General features: G+C 43.0%; 2 protein-coding genes across 6 annotated transcripts in view; one reads left to right on the top strand and one right to left on the bottom strand.

Annotated features, from left to right (window-relative positions):
• LOC128770299 (voltage-dependent calcium channel subunit alpha-2/delta-4-like) overlaps window positions 1-20,267 on the top strand; it is a 58,866-nt gene that overhangs the window by 19,825 nt on the left and 18,774 nt on the right. For all 5 annotated transcript variants that reach the window (XM_053884557.1, XM_053884560.1, XM_053884558.1 and 2 more), the window contains 7 exons: window positions 712-779; window positions 974-1,019; window positions 1,245-1,342; window positions 1,610-1,700; window positions 3,134-3,226; window positions 3,419-3,540; window positions 3,626-3,694. In XM_053884557.1, coding sequence (XP_053740532.1) covers window positions 712-779; window positions 974-1,019; window positions 1,245-1,342; window positions 1,610-1,700; window positions 3,134-3,226; window positions 3,419-3,540; window positions 3,626-3,694 — 587 coding nt within the window. The remainder of the gene's footprint in view (window positions 1-711; window positions 780-973; window positions 1,020-1,244; window positions 1,343-1,609; window positions 1,701-3,133; window positions 3,227-3,418; window positions 3,541-3,625; window positions 3,695-20,267) is intronic.
• LOC128770302 (leucine-rich repeat and transmembrane domain-containing protein 2-like) lies at window positions 5,249-19,033 on the bottom strand. The gene is made up of 4 exons (XM_053884563.1): window positions 18,735-19,033; window positions 7,929-8,059; window positions 6,761-7,444; window positions 5,249-6,654 (listed from the first exon to the last, which is right to left on the bottom strand). Exons 2-4 carry the CDS (start codon window positions 7,972-7,974, stop codon window positions 6,179-6,181), a joined length of 1,206 nt encoding a protein of 401 aa, XP_053740538.1. The 5' UTR covers window positions 7,975-8,059; window positions 18,735-19,033; the 3' UTR covers window positions 5,249-6,178.

The raw sequence follows: 20,267 nt of genomic DNA, 5'->3' as shown, positions 1-20,267 counted from the left end.
TTTCCTTTTTTTGAATTGCTGTTCTGTTTTCCTAAGATTTCCTACCATTTCAAGCAAACGTTTTTTTTTTCTTTAGCCAATATTATTGTTCCACACCGTTTCAATATTCACCTCAGGGAGAGGAGGAAGAGCGGGAAGTGGCAGGGTTTGTTTGGGATCTGCGTGTCGCGAATCAGCACAGGTTCCACCCAAAGTTGTTTCGACAAAAAAACACAATTCTGAACCAATGGAAAGTTGAATTAGAATTTCCATCGGGAAAGGCAATTGTCAGATATAGAGTCTAGGTTTGTAGAGCTAACCTCCCAACATTTACCCCTGTCCATCCACTGACACAGTGTCTGTATAAATGCCTGAAAAATGTATACAGAATGAAAAAACAATCTGAAACCTTTTATCGATTGAGGTGTGGAAACCCCACATTAATCAAAATAAATGAATAATAATAATAATAATTCTTAAATAAATATGTATGCTTCGTGTGTTTTGTCTTTTTTCTATTCATCTTTACTGCAAATTTTTATTTTCAATTCTAAGATGCTTTTTTAAGCAATATTTTTATTTTCAATGTGAATATCCTTTGTGCCAGTCATTTGTTTTCCCACTGCCAGTGCAAGCTGGCACTATTCCAGCCCCTTCGCTGTTTTGAAGGCATATCCACATCACCTTCTCAATGACTGACAGGCTCAATTGTGTCTCTTCCCATCTATGCAGCTTCGGCATGGTGCTGACAAAAGGTCACGGAAAGCTGATATTTTTGGGAAACGTGTCTGTGGAGGAAGGTACGTTCTCGATGGTTGGTGAGACAATAGCTGTAATTGAGCCTTAGAAATTGTTTTTAAAAACCTCAGTCAACCATGTCATGTGTCAAATCAGCCATGCAAATCCCTGTGTTACCGGTCAGTGAGTCCTCCACCCTCATGCGTGTTCAAAGCCGAGTGTAACTATCAAATATGTTCTATTTGTTCACATGCAGGCCTTCATGATTTAACCTCTCCAGATCTGAGCATCGCCACCGAGTGGTACGTGCCATGTTAACCTCACCTCTTCTCTTTGTTGTCTCAAAAACATTAAACTGAAATTGTTGTTATGTCAGCCAGGATTCTGACCCTTTAATTGATTGTATCGTCTTTGTAAAATGAAATATGATGGGAGTTAAAATGCAGTTAAACCTCCCTGTGTACATCTGAAAACTATTCTCTTCTGTCTGTAGCGACAATGAGCCTAATATTGATCATTTTCTTCAGGACCTACTGTGAGACAGACATCGATCCCAGCCACAGAAAATACTCCCAGCTTCAGGCGGCCATCCGTTACCTGCAGGGGAAAGAGCCTGATCTGGAGTGTGAGTTTGGCTCTCATTAAATGAAAGCATTGCTCATCAACTCTTAATATTGGGTTGATGGAGCAGTTACATTTCAGTATCTCTCTCGGGTTTGTGTCCAGAAAAGAGAAACGCATTGTCAAAGCACTCGGAGCTGTGTGTAGCACGCCTGTTGTTGGTGCGAGTGAAATAGGCCTTCATTTACGACATGTTTAAATGTGACTCATTGGCCACGCTGATGGATAAGTGGTTTCATCACAAGTTAACCAGCACTGTTCTTTTCCTTAGGCAATGAGCTTCTGCTTCAACAAACTTTATTTGATGCCGTGGTGACGGCACCGATGGAGGCTTACTGGAACGCCCTGATGCTCAGTGACAAGTGAGAAATTTTCATTTAATTTTACACCCCCTTCATTTCATTTAGAATATACTTCATAGATGAAAAGTCAAAACACACATTGTGTAAATACATTCCATAATAATTTGGGATTCACTGAAATGTTTCGGTGGCATACAGCGCTGATGGTTAACTCTCTGCGACGGTGACTTCACAACTGTGGGTCTATGAGGAGAAAGTCAATTCTTTCCTTAATCCTCAAGCTCAACCTCAAAAATGTGTGCACCTGCCAAGTGATACTCCTATTTCTCAGGAAGTTGAACTAAGGAACAAGATTGAGGGCTGTATCTCCCTCAATTTTGAGAATACCCAGAATGCTTTGCCTATTTTTAACCAATAAAAAGTGGCATCCAAAGCGATCAAAGTATTTTCTTTGTTAATGGAGCTATAAATATAACGATTTTATTATCTTAGCCTATTTTATGGGTTGTTTACCGTATTGTTGCATGACATTTACTTCAACATTTGTCAGGCTGAAAGCTGCGTTTGCATAATGCTGCCCCCTACAGTCTGAGGACGTATATGCATTTAAGGGGTATCATCTCTATGTCAAACATCATCGTGAACGTTTGGACTAAGGTTGAGGGTTTAGATTAAGGATTTATCTTGAGCGTTAAGAGAGGAGTTAGAATTCACTCTTAATGGACATTATCTCTCTTTGCCCCTTTGAGCCAAGAGTACCGAGAACAGGTTTTAAACATGTGTCTGTAGCAGATGTTATTCTTCCTTATTGATCTGCGTTATAGAGATAATTATTTGGATTTATGAATTAAGCAGCACGCATAGATGCAGAGAACGGTTGGAGAAGCATTGAGCACAGAAAAAAAAAAAAATCATCTCTCTGCACTGTCATGTGCCATGGCAATCTTTGTTTTCATAAACAATTTTGCTTTCAGCCTACTGACAAAAAAATGCCTTCCACCAGTTGTACTTGTTCTGAATGTTGTAGCAGTCCTACAAATGAATGTAAAAGTGCTTGCGATTGACATGTGCTTTATATTTTCATGAAAGAATATGTTTAATTTTACGATCTTTGGAAAGTCAGAAGCCTGTCTATCTTTCATGAGTGGATTTTGTATTGTGCATTGTTGAAATACCAGCGTTGCATAAGTATTTTCATAATGTTGTTATTGATTTACATGGCCAGTAATGCAGTAGTACCAGTAACTGGCATAATAGTTTTTTTGTGAGTTTTTGATCTTGGTTACATCATTTTGGGGTTCTGGTTTCGACCAGAAGTTTTCATTTCAGTCCATAATCTAGTGATGATGCTAATTGATGATAGTGTCACAGATTTAAACTGTCAAGCAACGGATATTATTGCTTCTTTAATACACTGTATCTGAATACATTTTACATGACGCAGGGCTTTCTTTAACTGACTGTAGTACTGAATGTGTCTTTTCGGTGTGCAGGATTGAACCAGGGATTGAAACAGCTTTCCTGGGGACTCGGTCTGGTCTGATCAGGATGACAAGATACGCTGGTGTGGAGACACGAGTAGCAAAGTAAGTCGTATCAGATGAAGCAAAGTTATGTTTAAAGCATTTCAGAAGTCACATATGCTCATTTGGAATTGTATCCTAATTTCAAAATCAGGCTGATGTGCAGTTTTGATAAACACAACTAATGATTGTTTGAGGTGTCAGTGTTTGATTGAGCTTTGTTACCACCTTCATAGTATCATTTGTCATCTACAGAAAGTTCCTCACACCTTCTGACAAAGAAAACCTGTTCACCATCGATCATTTCCCTCTATGGTACCGGCTGGCAGTGGAAAACACACCAGGAAGATTCTACTACTACCCTGTCGTGGATAAAGGTCTCCTTCTGATGCCCCCTCACATCTCTGCTGGTGCCAGCCCTGGAACAAAATCCAAGCTTTGCTCTTTGTTTTCTTCCTGCAGGTGTAAAGTTCATCATAGCAATAACTGCTGTGACAGTATCATCACAAGGACAAACCGCCATGGCAGGAGGTGAGTGCAACCTGAAAGCTGTGATATGCCATCAAAAGATAAGAAGGGGTACATATACAGTAGTATGTGCCTTCATCTTTGTCGCATCTTGCTTGAACCTGTTTATGAAAGGACTGTATTCTACTGGACTGAGGCTTCAGATGTTGTTCCTGGGATATATATGTTGGAGCCACTCTCCCAGTTTGAGGGTCACTGCTCCTAGTGCTCCTATTACCACAGGGACTACGGTGGTCTTGACCTTCCACATCTTCTCCAGCGGCTTTTTCAACCCCTAGTACTGGTAATGCCACATCTATCACCAAAGCTCTCTTCTGCTCCTTGTCCACCACCACTATGTCCTGTTGGTTAGCCAGCAGCTGTTTGTCAGTCTGGGAGCCTAAGTCCCAAACTATCTTAGCTTTGTTTTTCTCAACCTCTTTCAGTGGTGTGTCCCATTGGGATTTGGGTGCTTCTGGCCCATACTGGCTACAGGTGTTCCTGTACACTAGCCCAGCCGCTTGGTTGTGCCTCTCCATGTATACTGATCCTGCAAGCATCTTACACCCTGCTACTATATGTTGGACTGTTTCTACTGTGGTAGATCCTGCTCTCTATGGCCCTGGTACTTAGGACCTGTCCATGTGCTGCCATGATCAATGCCTCTGTGCTGACAGTGAGTCCAGCATTGGTAGACCTTCATGATGTCAGCCACTTCCACTATCTGACGGTGCTTTACAATGTTCCATGATGTACTGTGGCTCTGATGCCCCCTAGTCCTCGGCCTCCCTCTTTCCACTTAGTATACAACCTCGGAGTGCTGGACTTATATATCTGATAACAGGCAGTATGTAGATGTTGATGGCTCAGATCTTGTTCTTACCATTCTGCAGACTTCTCAGGACATGCCTTACTCTCGTGACTTCCTTGCAACCTCCTCTTCATTTCCATTAGCCTGTGAGATCCCTAGGTATTTATAGCTGTCCTGGATGTCTCCTATCCTACCCACATGTAGGTGAACCCCTTCCATTCTGATCATCTTGCCTCTCTTTGATACCATTTGGCCACATTTTTGATGATCTGGCTGAGGGGGTTCAGGCCGGTGCGGAACAGCAGGAGTGATAGTGCATCCCCTTGGTATATGGCGCACTTAATGTTGACCTTGGCTATTGTCTTGGAGTTGGCCTCTCGTGTCGTCTTCCACATGCCCACTGAGTTCTTGATGAAGGCTCCTAGTGTCCTGTTGATCGTGTACAGTTCCAGACACTCCAGTATCCATGTGTGCTGCATTGAGTCGTATGCTATCTGTTAGTCGATCCAGGCAGTACAGGGGTTGCTCTGTCTATTCTTACAGTCTCTGTGGACTACTCTGTCAATCAGTAGCTGGTGTTTGGCTCCTCGGGCGTTACTGCCAATTCCTTTCTGCACCTCACTCTTGAACCACTTATCGAACCATGTGCCTGCTCTTCTCACCCGCCATGATGCCTGGCAGGAGCTTCCTGGTTATATATGAATAAGTGTAATTTTTTACACTTGTGGAATTAGTTGCTTATTATAAAATATTCCACTGATAGTCATACATATTTAAAAAATGTTGTTTAAATAAATATATTTTATTTTTCTTCCACATCTTGAACAGACCTTCAGTAAAACACAGCAATCTGCTTCACACACAGAATGGGAACAAGAGAAATCACAAACTCAAGTTGAATGATTGGAAACATAACTACGTCGAACAGAGAAGGTTCATCGTATTCAGATTCAGGCTTGGGGAACTGTCGTAATGAGAGATTTGTGCAGTTTGTCCACCAGGTGGCAGTATAGGCAAGCGCCATGTGCTGCTCACCCTGTTATACGTGATTGTCGGTTAACTGGGGACTATAGTCTAAAGATCAACCCCCTTTACTAATGGTCACTGCATTTTTCTGCCACATGAGCGCGTGTGTGCGTGCGTGCGTTATTGCTCCCATGATGCTTTGTCTTAACAGAAAGTGACATCATTGACAGAGGGAGTGTCTATATAGACAATCTGTACACAGCGTCTAAACATTTATTTAACGGACATCCAAACACTTTTATAGTCTCTCTGTGTTAACTGGAGATGGAGAGAAGGGAATGTCAGGACTATGACCCCACAGACAACTGATCACTCAAGACACATGTAAATAAAGTTGGCAAACAGGAAATGGTCTTGTAAAGCCATGTGTAAAGGGGACCTAAGAATCAAATAAGGGATTTACTTAGAATGAAAACTATTAATAACAGCAGGCCAGTCGATGACCTTAGTTGTACTTTTGGAGTTTGTGCTTGTTGGATACAAATAACAGAGTGGGGTATTTCACAAGCGAGCGAAGAGAGGTGTAGCAGGGCGTTACAATTCAGAGTTTTCGTAGACTGAGAAGCGCTGCAGGGTTTTCTACCACTCAATTAAATCCTGGATGTTGAACCTTGAATACATTCAGAAGCTGCAGGGGTCCTTTCTCCAGACAGAAACGGCCATTCAGCGGCTCAGAAGCTGCTGATTCGATACCCATGCACAACGCAGGGCTCCTTAGGCTGCGTCTCTTCTGGTGAGCCGGGCGATGTCATCTGTCCGTCTTCCATGTCAGTTTCGCCTCCAGACTCGGCCATTAGTGGTCGCCCACGTTTCCTCTTCTGCCTCTGGTACCGGGCCATCAGTGAGGCGTAGATGCACCCGTATGTCGCAGCCACCACCATCATAACGCAAACTGTGCCACACACCACTCCTGCAACTATTTGTGTGCCGTGCGCCCGGCGGACACTGACAGGTCGGTACCGCTGGCGGATGCAGTCCTCTGTGTTGAAGATCCGACCAGGTGGGCAGGGAGGCCGGGTGGCGTGACTTATCATGACCTCCTTTGGAGGTGGTACGCAGTAGCTGAACATCTCCACCGGTACACTACGGATGTCCCTGCCCATCAGGTTCCCCGGGAGGCTACATTGCATGTCATCGATCTCCCCTTCTATACAACAAAGACAAAGAAAAAAATGATGGATGGATATGACGATGGCACTGGCAGCATCTCTTACACAGTATATGTTGAGAATGAATGCTTCAGCTTCCCTTACCTCTGTAAATCAACCACTCCATCCAGTGCTTGAACTCCCGCAGCCTGCAATTGCAATCCCATGGATTTCCAGTCAGCTGAAGCTGCTGCAGAGCAACCAAGGGCTCAAAAGTTGCCCTGTCCAGAAATATGAGGCGGTTCCTTGCTAGCGACAGCCAGGTGAGTCTCTGCAGTCCATCCAGGAGGCCCTTTGGTAACAACTGTAGTCCATTAGAAGACAGGTCCAGCCCTCGCAGCCGCCACAAGCCTTTAAAAACCTCAGTGCTGAGACCAATGACCACCTGACTTCCATTCAATCTAGGGAGGGTGTCAGTGCTGTTGTTGCTTTCTGAGGTAGCTGGTAGTCCCCCGAGGTAATTACTGGACAAGTTGAGCCAACGCAGGCCGGTCAGGCCGGAAAAAACACCGGGTCTGAGGATGGAGAATTTGTTCTGGGAAAGATCTAGCACCTCCAGGCTGCTAAGGTTATATATCTCCATGGTGCTCAGGGAGGAGAGGTTGTTCGTGCTGAGACGGAGAGACACAGTGTCCTGGCTCAGCAGTGGCAGGACCGGAGCCAGAGAGAAGAGACCAGCAGAGGAGCAGTCAGTGACGTTACCAGAGCAGGTACAGACTTCAGGGCAGCCGTGAATCGAACCCACCAGGCCAAGCACAACCAACATCAGGGTGGATAGAGTGGTCGACACTGAGAGATTTAAGGAGAAACCATGTCAGACACTGATGAAAAAATAGTCCTACTCAAGAGACTGTTGAGTCCTCTGTGTGTACGTTGTCTCTAAGACAGCCTCTTTTAAGTAGGGGACAACTGATGTTAATATACTGTCTGCCAACCAGGCCGACTCCAAGGTGTGAGTTGGATCACTTTCATTAGAAATGACCAAGTTTAAATCATTGTGGCGTGGTCATCGAAAGGACCCATTCTCTGAATAAATAGACAGGGAAGCTGTCGGGGTAGAGGTAGGGTTCATTTCCTGAACATGTGAAGTGGGAGCTGTGTTCTTGGAAATGTCGCATGACTCACTGTTGAAGGGGAAAGAGTTGTCTGCCTGTTGATATTGAAACCCAAGCTATATACTCTGAGATCTCAGTGTTTGCTGAAGTCGAGGGTGATAGTGACACTTTGGCATTACAGACTAGAGATTTAAATAACTTGAATTTCACTCACTCACCCAGACTCTCCATGTGCTTTGGTCCATTCTGGTCTACGTTCCTCATGTCTGCCTCATCAAATCCACTGTAGCTTCAGACTCCAGCTGTCCTCGCCACTGCACGCTCACACCGAAATCCACATGTGCATCCCCTGAAAGAAACAGTTTAACATTTGACACTGGGTGGTTCCCCTCTTCCATACATCCAGGAATCATGTCACTCTTCAATATATACGTTGTCCAATCTTTTAACACCTGATGTTGAATCTGTTAGTTTTCTGTTGCTTGAAAACAGTCAAGTGGCCTAGGGTGTCCCTGATCCTGTTGCTGCAAGTGATGGGTCTTGTTTCTTTATGCTGATGGTCTCCATGCATGATCTTGTATTGACTGATTTTAAAGTGTGAGTTAGGATCAGTTCCTCCAGTTGTTTGCAGGAACTGCAGCAAGAATGAATTCTTTGCAGCATTAGTTGTGAGATTTTCAGGATTGACTAACATGGAAGTGATGAGATTTTGGTGGAAAGCGCAGCTAGCAATCTAATCGGTGAAATAAGTCAGCCCTCTTGTGACTGTGGTGACCAAACATGTCCTGATTGTTTATTCCACTTTAAGCTGCTGGGTAAGCTTGGTAGTGATATGAAGACTCCCAAATGCAGTGTCCCTGAGCCTGTCGAGTTACCTCCTGTGTAGCTTACATAAAGCAACCATTTCTCTTCTTAGAGACAAATCATTGGAAATTGCCTCATGAAGCAAACATTGACTGATACCCAAGTTTCTCCAGTTTTTCGGGGCAGTGAATCGGTTGTCAGTGGAGTCAAAGGTATGTTTTTTTTTCCGTGAGACGCAGTGTTGCTGCTGAGATCAACACCGAATTCAGCAGTGTGACACTCTGGCAGACTTCAGGCCATTTGTTGAAATATTATTATTTTCAAGAGTTCTTTGGCCCTCATGTATTTCAGAGACTTTGCCAGTCTTTGACTCTTGATGTCTGACGCTTCAAGCTGTCTTTGGTTACGCCGTCTTCCCTTTTCATTTTCAGCAATCTGATCTGAAACCACTTCAGCCTGAGAGAGATTAATTTGGCTTCATTGTGCGCTCTTTCGGCTTCTCATCCTGCTACCTTTTCAATCATAAACACTCCATATGCCAGATTAAGCGTTGGGTTCACAGATTAAAAAAAATCAACCGTGTAGCTCCCAGTGAAGCCAATCCGTGGAATATTGGCGTTAAGGTCTCGACTTGTGCAGTGAAATCGTATTCCTCTTGTCCTCAATCCCTTTTTTATTCTCTCGCCACACTCGCTCCCTCGCTCAGGATCTTCATGATGAAGTGGCGTAATCCTGCATTTTCTCCTGCAACACCAACACTGGAGAAAGTCAATGCCAACTTCAGTCTCCTTAACACCCACATGCTATTTCTGTATTGTACAGCTTCACTCCAGCTACAGCATTGTTTCACACGCAGATCCAGAGACGTTATCTCTTAATAATTAGACAGTTTTAATTCGCTGGCGCGATACCGTTTGCCCGGGATGCTTCTGCGAGTTGGGAAAAGCCGAGAGGAAGTGTGTGTGAGAGATAAAGCCGAAAGAAAAGTGCTGTCAGTTCATCATCTCTCTGCTGCCTCAAGGTCTGTCTTTTGTTGCAGGTCTGCCTTTTGTTGGGTTGGCACCGAGATGCCAGTCACATTGCCGCTGAATGCAAAAGGCTGGCAGCCGTAGCTGATGTTGCAAAGCCACACAAATAGTCAATCAAGTGAAGGTGGCGGGCTGCTTTAAAGAGCAGGTTGACACCTGGGAATTCTTTTTGAGAGGTGGAGAATTTGGCATCGTCCCATTGGTGACAGAAAACAGTGGGTACGGAAAGTGATCAGACTCCTTTACATTTTTCACTCTTTCTCACTGTTGCGTTGCAGCTATTTGCTAAAATCAAAAAAGTTCTCAATAATGTGCACGCACGACCCGATCTTGACGGCAAAAAAACGAAATGCAGAAATTTTAATGAATTTATAAAAAAATAACAAATAAAATATTACATGGTCGTAAGTATTCAGACCCTTTTCTGCTGATACTCCTTAAAACGGTGGTATTCCTTCACTGGAGTCCAGCTATAGTTGAACATTGGGAAAGGCACACACCTCTCTATATTAGACACCTTACAGCTCTCACTGCGTTTCTGAGCAAATGAGAACCATGACGTCGAAGGAACTGCCTGAAGAATTGTGGCAAGGCACAGATCTGTTCAAGCTTACAAAAGAATCAGACACACTCACGGTTCCTAAGAGCACAGTGGCCTCCATAATCCGTAAATGGAAGAAGTTTGGGACTATCAGACCTGGCCATCCAGCCAAACTGAGCAATCGTGGGAGAAGAGCATTGGTGAGAGAGGTGAAGAAAAACCCAAAGATCACTGTAGCTGAGCTTAAGAGATGCAGTGAGGAGGTGGGAGAAGGTTCCAGAAAGTCAACAATCACTGCAGCCCTCCACTAATCGGGCATGGAGTTTGCCAAAGACCACATAAGGAATCCCAGACTATGTGGCATATGATGATCTGGTTTGATGAGACCAAGATTGAACTTTTTGGCCCCAGTTTTAAGCAGTATGTGTGGAGGAAACCAAGCTCATCACCTGTCCAATACCATCCCTACAGTGAAGCATGGTGGCGGCAGTGTCACGCTGTGGGGGTGTTTTTCAGTAGCAGGTTGCAATTTAAGCACAGCAAAGTTTTTTTTTTCCAAAGTGCTCAGGACCACAGTTCACTTCCCAACGAGACCATGACCCTAAGCACACGGCAAAAATAACAAAGGAGTGCCTTCAAAACAACTCTGTGAACATTCTTGAATGGGCCAGACAGAACCCTGACCTCAACCCAATTGAACATCTCTGGAGAGACCTCAAAATGGCTGTCCACAAACGTTCACCAGCCAAGGATCTGCTAGGAAGAATGACGGATGATCCCTAAATCTGAAAAGGTGTGAAAAACTTCTGTGCTTCTACTAAATATTGAGTGAAGGGTCTGAATACTTATGACCATGTCATATTTCAGTTTTACTTTTTAAATAAATATGTTAAAAATTGGGGTTGTGTGGGCACATTATTCAGAAAAAAATGAACTTTTTTGATTTTAGCAAATAGCTGCAATGTAACAAAGAGTGAAAAATTTTAAGGTGTCTGAATTCTATCCGTACCCACTGTATGTGAATTCCAGATTCTAGAATTAGGAATCGATGATCATGAGCAGTATGTTATTTAATGTTAGCGGGGCTGTTGCAGCCTAAGCAAGAGATGCGCATCTTTTTGGAAGGTACTGACTACTAAAGCTAAAATAGTTGTTAACAGGAGGGAATACAGCCATATCACTACCATTTGTACCAACAAATGCATGAATTGTGTTATAAAAAGAAATATGTTTTTGTGTAAAATGTAATCCTTTATTTACAAGTTATGGCATATTGAAATACTGTGCAATTAAAACGTGACTGAATGTGAAATGGCTAAGTCATAACGTTAATGATGGAGGAAATCTGTGTTCCCTGACACATAATGAGACAGTGAAAGAGGAACCCAGCCGATTAAATAGTTCAAAGGAGCTAACTAAAAGCTGGATTCACTGGACTGTTATGTCGTGCAGTATTTGTGTTTGGCTATGAGAATGTATCAGCTCTAGAACAGTGCTTCACGTGGCTGCTTTGACAGGTTCATGCCCACAACAGGATTCTGTGCTGCAGCGTCTCGATCTTTCAGCGGTATTGCTGGGACGCCCCCTCACATCCTCCCTCTCTTATCCTTTCCCAAAATACCTGAAAAATGTAGGACATTTTTTATGACTTTTTCCAAGTCCACTATCTAACACTGTCAGGGCAAATGAATATTAAAACCCTGATCTCCTGCACTCCTCCTGTGCTGCTGTACTCTCTCCATTTTATCACTTTCCCAGGTGCCCATTATTTCCTGTACTTGGTCCTGAAGTCGGAGCCATCAAAGAAATGTCATAGGACATGTTGAAGTGCCTGTGAGCAAGGCCTGAAACACATTTTTCTTCTAATGAGCATTGCGTCAGTGTGTGATAAGATTGTGAGTGATGTAAAGTGAGTGAGACGGATTAAAAATGAAACATTTCATAATTTTATCCAAAAATGATATTCATCTGTACTATACAATTGATTCATGGTGGACCTGGGTTTTTCCTTATTTAGCCAATTTTGAATGGAATTGTTTGCATTTGTATGCATCTGTCACGTGCGTGTGTGTCTGTGACAGAGCTTACTGTCTGATTTGTCATTTTTTGTTGGTAGTTGTAAGTGATGAACACAAAACTGTTTGCTTTTCGGGTATAATTCCTGCATTTGCTTGCTTCTCTTGACTGACAACTAACCTTGTAAGTGTGAATAGTGTAACTGTTGCACTGCTTTTACAAATGTAAAAATATTAAAGTCAATTCAAGCTTAAAAATTAATTGAAAAGTGCAACTCTAAGTACAGAAAACATGACTTTAAAGTCTGCGAGTTCAAGCGAGAGTTTGTCTAATTCAGTCAGCCCCATATTATTAAATGGGGATGATGTGGAATTCAGGCCATTAGCTGAGCCAGATCTCTGAGTGAATTATTAACAGACCAGTCCAGAAAACAAATATAGCATTAGTGTTGCACATAAACTACCGTGGCAAAGTTAGGATTGTTTTGTATGATCGTGTGGCACTGTGCCAGGTGTTGTGATAAATTACTTTGCGAAGTAGAGAGATGCTTTGGTCTCACTCACCAAGTGCACAGAATATGCTTTTTGCATTCCTCTCTCCAACAGACTGAAAATAATGAGAGTATCCCTATTTCACCACAGGAGAGTCCAGCTCAGCAAATTTGCATGGGAAAAAAGGTTTAATATAAAATGAATGATGTGCATTTCTGGTGGTGTTATGGAAGATTAGCATGAGTTTTTTGGGATAATGCATTACTGTATTTTAAGTTACTCGGCCAACACTGGCTGCAAGCCATGAGCCACTCTATCCCTTGTCTATCTCTCATCTCTTTGCACACTCTTCTTCGTAACTCATCCACAAGTGTGGTCCAACTCCACACAATTCCATCCTATGTAGTATGTACAGGTGGAGATGCTAGCAAATCGCCCTCGGTTTGTCCTATCAGATCGTCAGTTATGAAGTGTCAACAACCATACACGTGCACAGACGGCCCATGTGGTCATCCGTTACCAGCCCTTTTTTCCCCGCATGTCAGAAGAGCCCTATTCGCTCGAGCCCATTTCATTCTCCTTAAATTCCTAAGACAAAAAACGATCAATTTCACCCAAATGAATTCTTCTATCCGATGGGGTGTTTTTGAGTTTTTATGAGAATCGTTTCCCAACCTGCACCTTGGCTCCTCCCACTCCTCCTCATGTCGTGCTGGGTGGCCAAAAATGGCTCCTGTGACCAGCTGCATCTGACAGATCGGTAAAAACTGTATGCAATCCCCCAACCTGTTTGGAGCTTATTAATCCCATTTGCACCACTGAAAACATCATTACTGGTCTGCTTACTAAAATCTGCCGATCACATGTCACAACACTTTCACTTTAAAAGCCATTCATTATCACATTTTCCACTTTGTCATCATTTTCATCCATCACTGGAGTATCAGGAATGAATGGTGAAATCTTTAAAAGGACTGCAAGTCCAAATGAACCAATTCAATCTCAACAACGGTAACAATAATAAGGACTGTTGACTAGTCATTTGGGTTTTCCAACTTTTCATCTTCAAGAACTGATGTATAGGCTTACTTTTAGGACTACATTGCTCAGAAATGGATGAAGGTGGTTGGTGCTAACACTGGAGATAACCTCTAAAACATGGAACAGCATAAGTGGTCCCCTTTTACCTTATCATAAATAAACAGATTCCACAGACACACATGACAGTTCTACCTATCAGAAACTTTACTTGCTCCCAGCCATTGAACAAATACATTGAAGTGAGGCAGTAAAAATGTTGTTGTGCGTTGATCAAATGCAACAAAAAGAGTGTGCACATTTCAGACTAAGTTGAGTCTTCTGATTGTGCATTTGTGTCTTTGTTTTATGGTTGTTTGATTTTAGAATCATGGAGGTGTTATTATGCAACAGACAGCATAGAACTAAATGTGTCATGGCTAGATTTAGTAAATCCTCAACATAGTTTAGGGGAAAAACGTTCACTCAATCTTGCTCTGACACATGCAGGCTGTGTCGGTTTTGCATGCTGACCAATTTGGTGAAGACTGAGTGACTCAACATTCATTGGATGGAATTTTTGACCAGAGAAAAATCCGATAAAAACCTGACATCTCATTCCTCCGGTCATTGCAGCAGAAAACTCCGCTCTATATTGCATTTGTAGTCAGTGAAGGCAGTGAACTCAATGCACAATCTGCCTATAAAAATATCAAATTGAGTTTGTTAAACCTTTGAATGTTGCTCGACTCACATGTTCAGGGCTTTTTTGCTGGGGAAATGCGGGATAATTCTGTTGGCTGGATCTCTCCAATGTCCCTCAGTTAAATTGTAAATTAGAGTCCAGATTTGAACTCCTTACAATAAGATGTGATACATTGATGTATATGTATGTATACATCGACACACGTCCTCTGGAGTTTAACCATGTACAATGTACAAAAATGCCAAGTCATTGAAGTTGTTTAATGGCCATGTTGGGAGTGAAACGGCGTAGAAATGGCTTGTCAAATGCGCCATCAGCTAGATTAGACGACACCCACACAACAGCGATTAAAACCGCACTTTAAATCCTCAATCCCTGAGTGGGAGAGTCGCCTATTTAAGAGTCCAGATGGTGTTGAAACAACTGCTCAACACACACACACACATACACACACACACGCAGACTGTTGTTTGCCGTTTTGAACGTCTTTCAAATGAAATCCTCAACAAAACAGCAGATGTGTGATGATGTAAATACTGGGGACGTGCTTCAAATGTCAGCACACCAGCTGTTGGTGTTTCTTTGGTGCCTCAGCAAAACCAGGGCCCGCTTGAATGAAACTCTGTTGTTATCCAACTCCCAAATCTTGTTGTCAGATTGGAGTTTGGAAAATGTTTCTTTAATCATCCGCACCGGTTTTTGTGTGTGCCACTCAAAACACGCTCAGCATATTTACTTGCTGACAGATTCACTGAATTTAAAATCCATCCTGTCCATTTTGTTGATATTAGGTTTTTGAAGACAACAATAAGAACTTGTGTGCCAGAGTCTAAAAGACACTTTATTTATACGACAGGATTTTAAAGCTAAATTAAATGTGACCAGAAAAGTCATAATCTTGACATTGGAAGCATCTTGTAAGGACAAGTCTTTTGCAGGAATCATCATTCACAGACCACAGTTAAATGCAGAGAATATCCCGACTGGCAGAGAGAGGGCAGAACTACTGTGATGTCAGCGCTGTGATGAGGGGCGGCGCTCTGAACTCTTCAGTTCCACTGACTGTAGAGGAAGAAAACGCAAAGCTGACAGGTGAGGAGCTCACCAGCATGAGCTCCGACTAACTCAGCACGGTTGCTGCGGTGAGGGGTACGACTGGCAGAGGCAATATACGTGAGGCAACACTGCTGGGGGAAAGTATCATAATATGGGTGTAAATGAGCGGCTTGGTGGAGTTGTGCTTGTGTTCTGTCAACATGACTGATGGCCTTCAGAAGCTATTTTTAACTCCGAATAACCGCATAACTTCGGACAAGGCTGTCTATGAAACATTTTGTGTGTTGAAGCGAGCGTATTCTGGCTGGGATTTTACTTTCAGAATCCAGAAACTCACATTTGAGACTTAATTTGATTTCAAATGGAGAAGAATTGAGAATGACTCATCTGATTAAGTGGCTGCGACATTTCAAGACTGCAAAGCACAGATGTATAGTTGAACATTCTCTATGAGCAGCATTTCACAGCAATGGACGTCTTTAACCACCAATAACTCACTTTGCCCAGAGGCAGCTGTCTGCTCAGTTTGATTCATCCTATCTCATCCTGGTACAGAATCCATCACAAGCATGATTTCAGTTCAAATAACTTCCATGTTTGATGCACAGAAGAACCCGAACCTGACCTGGTCATCCAACACCTTGTTGCGTAACACCTCATTTACAAAGGTGACAAAGAAGAAAATGGTCCATGATGACATGAGTAGTGTTAATAACAAACACCCTCGGGCACGGTGTGTAGTCTGAATTCCACTTTCACTTTATAAGACGTCAAAGCCGATGCTGATTTCATGTTCGCCCGAATAGTGTGTCATTACGGTGTCTAGAAGGAAGCTTGTTTTTGGTTAAGCAGGCCGACTTTTGGCTGCGTTGAAGTAAATTAATTCTGAATATTTAAGTTGGTATTTTCAACTAAACTGCGGTGCAATCGCCAGACTGTGGCAGTCAGTGCTTTGTAATAAAAGAGTAGGCTGATGTATCGATCTGGGCGTTCGCTGGCCTTGCCTGTGGCTTGTAAGATAAATGTTCTGAATCGTTTTAAAAGATAACTTCAGCAGCAAACTTCTGATGTAAAGACGTGCAATGGTGACAACGTGGTTATCTTCAACAGCTTCCCCATTATTGGGACGGAATAGCCATGGCATCGTGAAACCCCTTTACAAGAACCCAAACTATTCTCAAGCCAGCCTCTTGGTGCAGTGCACACTTTGTGTTTTCCTTAAAATGTCATCCTAGCAGTGGAGGATGATGTTTGAGAGAAGGTGTAAATATATTAATTTGTCTGTGAGAAGAGAGTATGAGTCAACTCTAACACTGCAGAGAAGAGATAATGTTGTACAATGTATGTATGAGTGCTATATCCATCCATTGCACTGGTCTTTGCTGGAGAAAAGGACAGGAAATGGAATACTTTTGGTAGTAATGAAGACTGTTCTGAATCTGAAACACTTATGGTGCTGCTCCTGAACTACTCGCAGGCTCTACTCTGAGTCTCTGAGCTACCGATCCTTAATGTGCCACCTGAATATATAGTCTCTGGATCGTGAGAATATATATGACCCGGCATCACGTGTACGGAAGCAGAGTGACTTTGTCCTGTCACCTCCCATAAAGATTGATGCTAAATTTGTCACCTCTTTCTGGGCGTTCTCTAAAAGTGGCGCTCATCCTCAGCTTTCATTGGGTCAAGGGTCAACGCTAGCTGCTCTTTATTACCTCCGCCATGGTGGTGATCGCTTGGCAGCATTGATCACTGTTAGCAAAATAGTTTGAAGAGTTACCAACGCATTTCAATTAAATTACCGGAGCTGTTGACAATGGGGCGGGGAATGGCGATCACTGTCCCAGAGTAATATCTGGACCCCGTGTAGCCCAGCCTGTATAGACTTTCTCACTCAAGTTCTGGAAAGCTACTGCTACCTCCCGTTGATGTCAATTTCAAATGTTCATTGTATAAAAAATTACAACATGGGTTATCCTCTCAGAGATCTGCATCTTTGATGTGCTTTTCTAGTGTCTAAGGTCAGCTCTTTGTTTCTCTCATCATATATTACATATATCATTATATTTTATTCTTCCAAGAAACCTCCCCAGGTTCTACAAATGTCCACTTGTGTTGGTTTTCCTACCTGGATTTAATCTTACGACCTTGGCTTTGTGCACCAGTGCTCCTGTTGAGATATAAACATTAGCATGTGTTTGAATTTTGGCCATCAAAATGAAATTAAGAGGCTTGGATTTTCACAGAATCTGCATCTGTCACTGTAAAGTAAGGTGTTAACTTCAAAACTTTGCTGTGTGGAGCTGAGCTTTCAGCCCTCACATAACCTCGACTTCCTCATCTTCAGAGCATCACTCTTGTGTCCTGCTCTCTGGCGTGGCCTCCTGCTTGCTGCTTAATGGCCTCTGACAGGCGTGCTCCTCTCCACACCCCCCTCCCTGGTGGCCAAACATTCGCTTCCAACAGTCCAGGAACGAGGCAACCGAGCGTGTTGGTCCAAAAGGCCAAGAGCACATACCCAGTGCAGCATCCACACAGCGAGGCGGGACGAGCGAAGAGCAACAAACACACAGCTCTACTCCCACATGCTTAAAGACTATTTTAAACGCAACCCCTGCATGCTCCTTAAGCATGAGGAAACCCAAGCATTTGCTTAATAATCTGCTGCTATGGGCATCTGTAAGAAGGATTTCCTCCAGCTGTTGAACCCTGGATGCAGGGATTTGCTCCCATACAGCCATCAGAGCATTACTGAATTGGCACGAGGGTCCTCTTAGAGACAACATATGTAGTTGGAGCTACACTTTGCACGGCTTCCTAGGGATCCTGCCATTCCACGTGGGACTGTGAAAGAGTGTTTCAATGTATGGAATGAATTGACATTTGAGTAATCAAACTGCAGCATCAGTGTGAGCAGTCAGACAGGGATTAGAATTATCCATCAACCGTCACGGCTCATAAATACTTGAAACCTGCAAGAAGGCATTTGTTTCTACACCTCAGAGTTTGAGTCCAATGAAGGCGAAATGATTATAAAACATAGCATGATTCATTGCAAGTATGACTTTTTGAAAATTCATTGGATAATCTGCATTCATTTTATATTATTTTAATCTGCAAAATAACAAGTACTTGATGTATTAGATATGAAAAATAGTTGATACAGTCATTTTGAAGCATTGATCAGTCAGTTTCAAAGCAGGACAGTAAAGACAGTGATGTGAATCATAATGCAATAGGAAACGGTAAAGCCAGATGATGTTCCCTGAATTCAAAAATTCAATGTCTGGAGAACTGAAGTTGCTTGTGCCAAAGTAAGCACTTTCCACATGGCAACAACACACTTCCACAGACACATTCCTTACCATCTGCTCTGGCGCTTCAGCCTCCAAACATAGAAAACGCAGGCAGAATGTTCCTCATCATCAGCAAAAAAAAGATCCTTCCGTGGAGCCGCTGAGTTGTGTTTGGATCTGTGTCCCTGAAGTGCACTTCAAGTGTTCGAAAACACCAACTTAAACCAGGGATTTCAATAATTACAGTGAGAACTTGATCTGAGTTGATCATGGATCAGACCTGACTAGTTGTCCTCTCCGGTCTCCTCATCTCCTCTCTCTCGCAGCTCCCTCGAATTCTGAGCGTCAGTCTGACACACACCCAGCCCGCCGACTGCAGGCGAGCAAGTAGCTGTGTGTGTGTGTGAGGGAGAAGTAGGGAGAGCGAGAGAAAGCCACATACTGCTGCGGAGCTGCTGCCTACTGCGTGTGTGAGTGTGTGTGTATGTGTGTGTGTCATCCTCTCACAGTGTGTATTGTGAATGAAGGCCGACTTTGACGGAAATAGTAACAGCAGTGTGTTGCAGCTGCAGGCGATACAGAGTCCTGCACTTCTTCTTCACAGAGCTGCACTTCTCTGTCCACATGGCACTAGGTATTATAATATGACTAAGCAGGAATTTATTTTTAAAATACGCCACAATAGGTGGTTTGACCCTGCTGTGTTTCCGCACAATGTGCTGTGTTTAAAGACTCCAAGAGGCTTCACAGAGCTATGAAAAGACCTCGGTGATCCACATCTATTGAAGTCCTCCCAATTGTCCTTTAAATTACTGTACAAAGCGTGAAATGATGGCAGAGTTCTTGTCACATGTCTGTAGCGGTCCTCAATGTTCTCTTATATTTCTGTACACATCCTCTTCACCTGAACATTATGTTTTCTTGTGTGGCTAATATCGCACAGGTTAAAGTTGCACCTCTGACACTCACACTTCAACTGAATCATTGCCAGCTCACTCACGACCACAAAATGTGCAATTTTGTGAAATGTAATGTGTTGAGATCCACCTCCAGTCCGCATGTGATAGGCTGCGAGGAGCCGTAGTAGGCTTCTCCACCCACTCCCACACCAAAACAAAAGAATAAGAAGCTCCACTTTGGCTTCCCTGTGAATCATGACTGTTCCCAGGATTTACTGATAAAAATCACAAGCTCTTAAAACTCGGTTTTAGACGCAGGATTTGTGTGGTGTGTGCATGTGCGTGCGTGTTTGCTCAAATATTTCTTAACCTATATCATGAAAAAAAGTATACATTTTTAACAGCAGCTATTAATGATGCCATTTCTTATTTCTGAAAATGTTTGTCTGTTGTGTAGTACCTTGTGTCTCCTGCTGTGACGATTAGCTTCAACATCAGTGACCTTCAGTTGCCACTAAAGCATGAAAGGCAGAGCCACATGAACGTTTAGATTCTCGACACTTGTGTCCTTCTATATGAAGCAGATATTCATTTAAGTTGTTGAGACTGATCCAGGCGTGTGACATCTGCCGCACTGAAGGTCACCCATCAGCACACTGCTGACGGGAAGGAACTAAGAACACTGGAGTGAATCTGCAGACCG

The sequence above is a fragment of the Synchiropus splendidus genome, chromosome 14, assembly GCF_027744825.2.
Source record: "Synchiropus splendidus isolate RoL2022-P1 chromosome 14, RoL_Sspl_1.0, whole genome shotgun sequence".
NCBI lineage: Eukaryota > Metazoa > Chordata > Actinopteri > Syngnathiformes > Callionymidae > Synchiropus > Synchiropus splendidus.
Note: the sequence above shows the minus strand (reverse complement) of the source record. Positions and strands in the feature narration are given on the sequence as shown.

Coding starts and splice junctions, on each gene's coding strand:
- LOC128770302 (XM_053884563.1), bottom strand. CDS start 7,974: ATGAGGAACGTAGACCAGAATGGACCAAAGCACATGGAGAGTCTGG. Junction 7,445..7,928: donor AAAGCACATGGAGAGTCTGG/GTGAGTGAGTGA, acceptor TAAATCTCTCAG/TGTCGACCACTCTATCCACC. Junction 6,655..6,760: donor GGAGTGGTTGATTTACAGAG/GTAAGGGAAGCT, acceptor TTTGTTGTATAG/AAGGGGAGATCGATGACATG.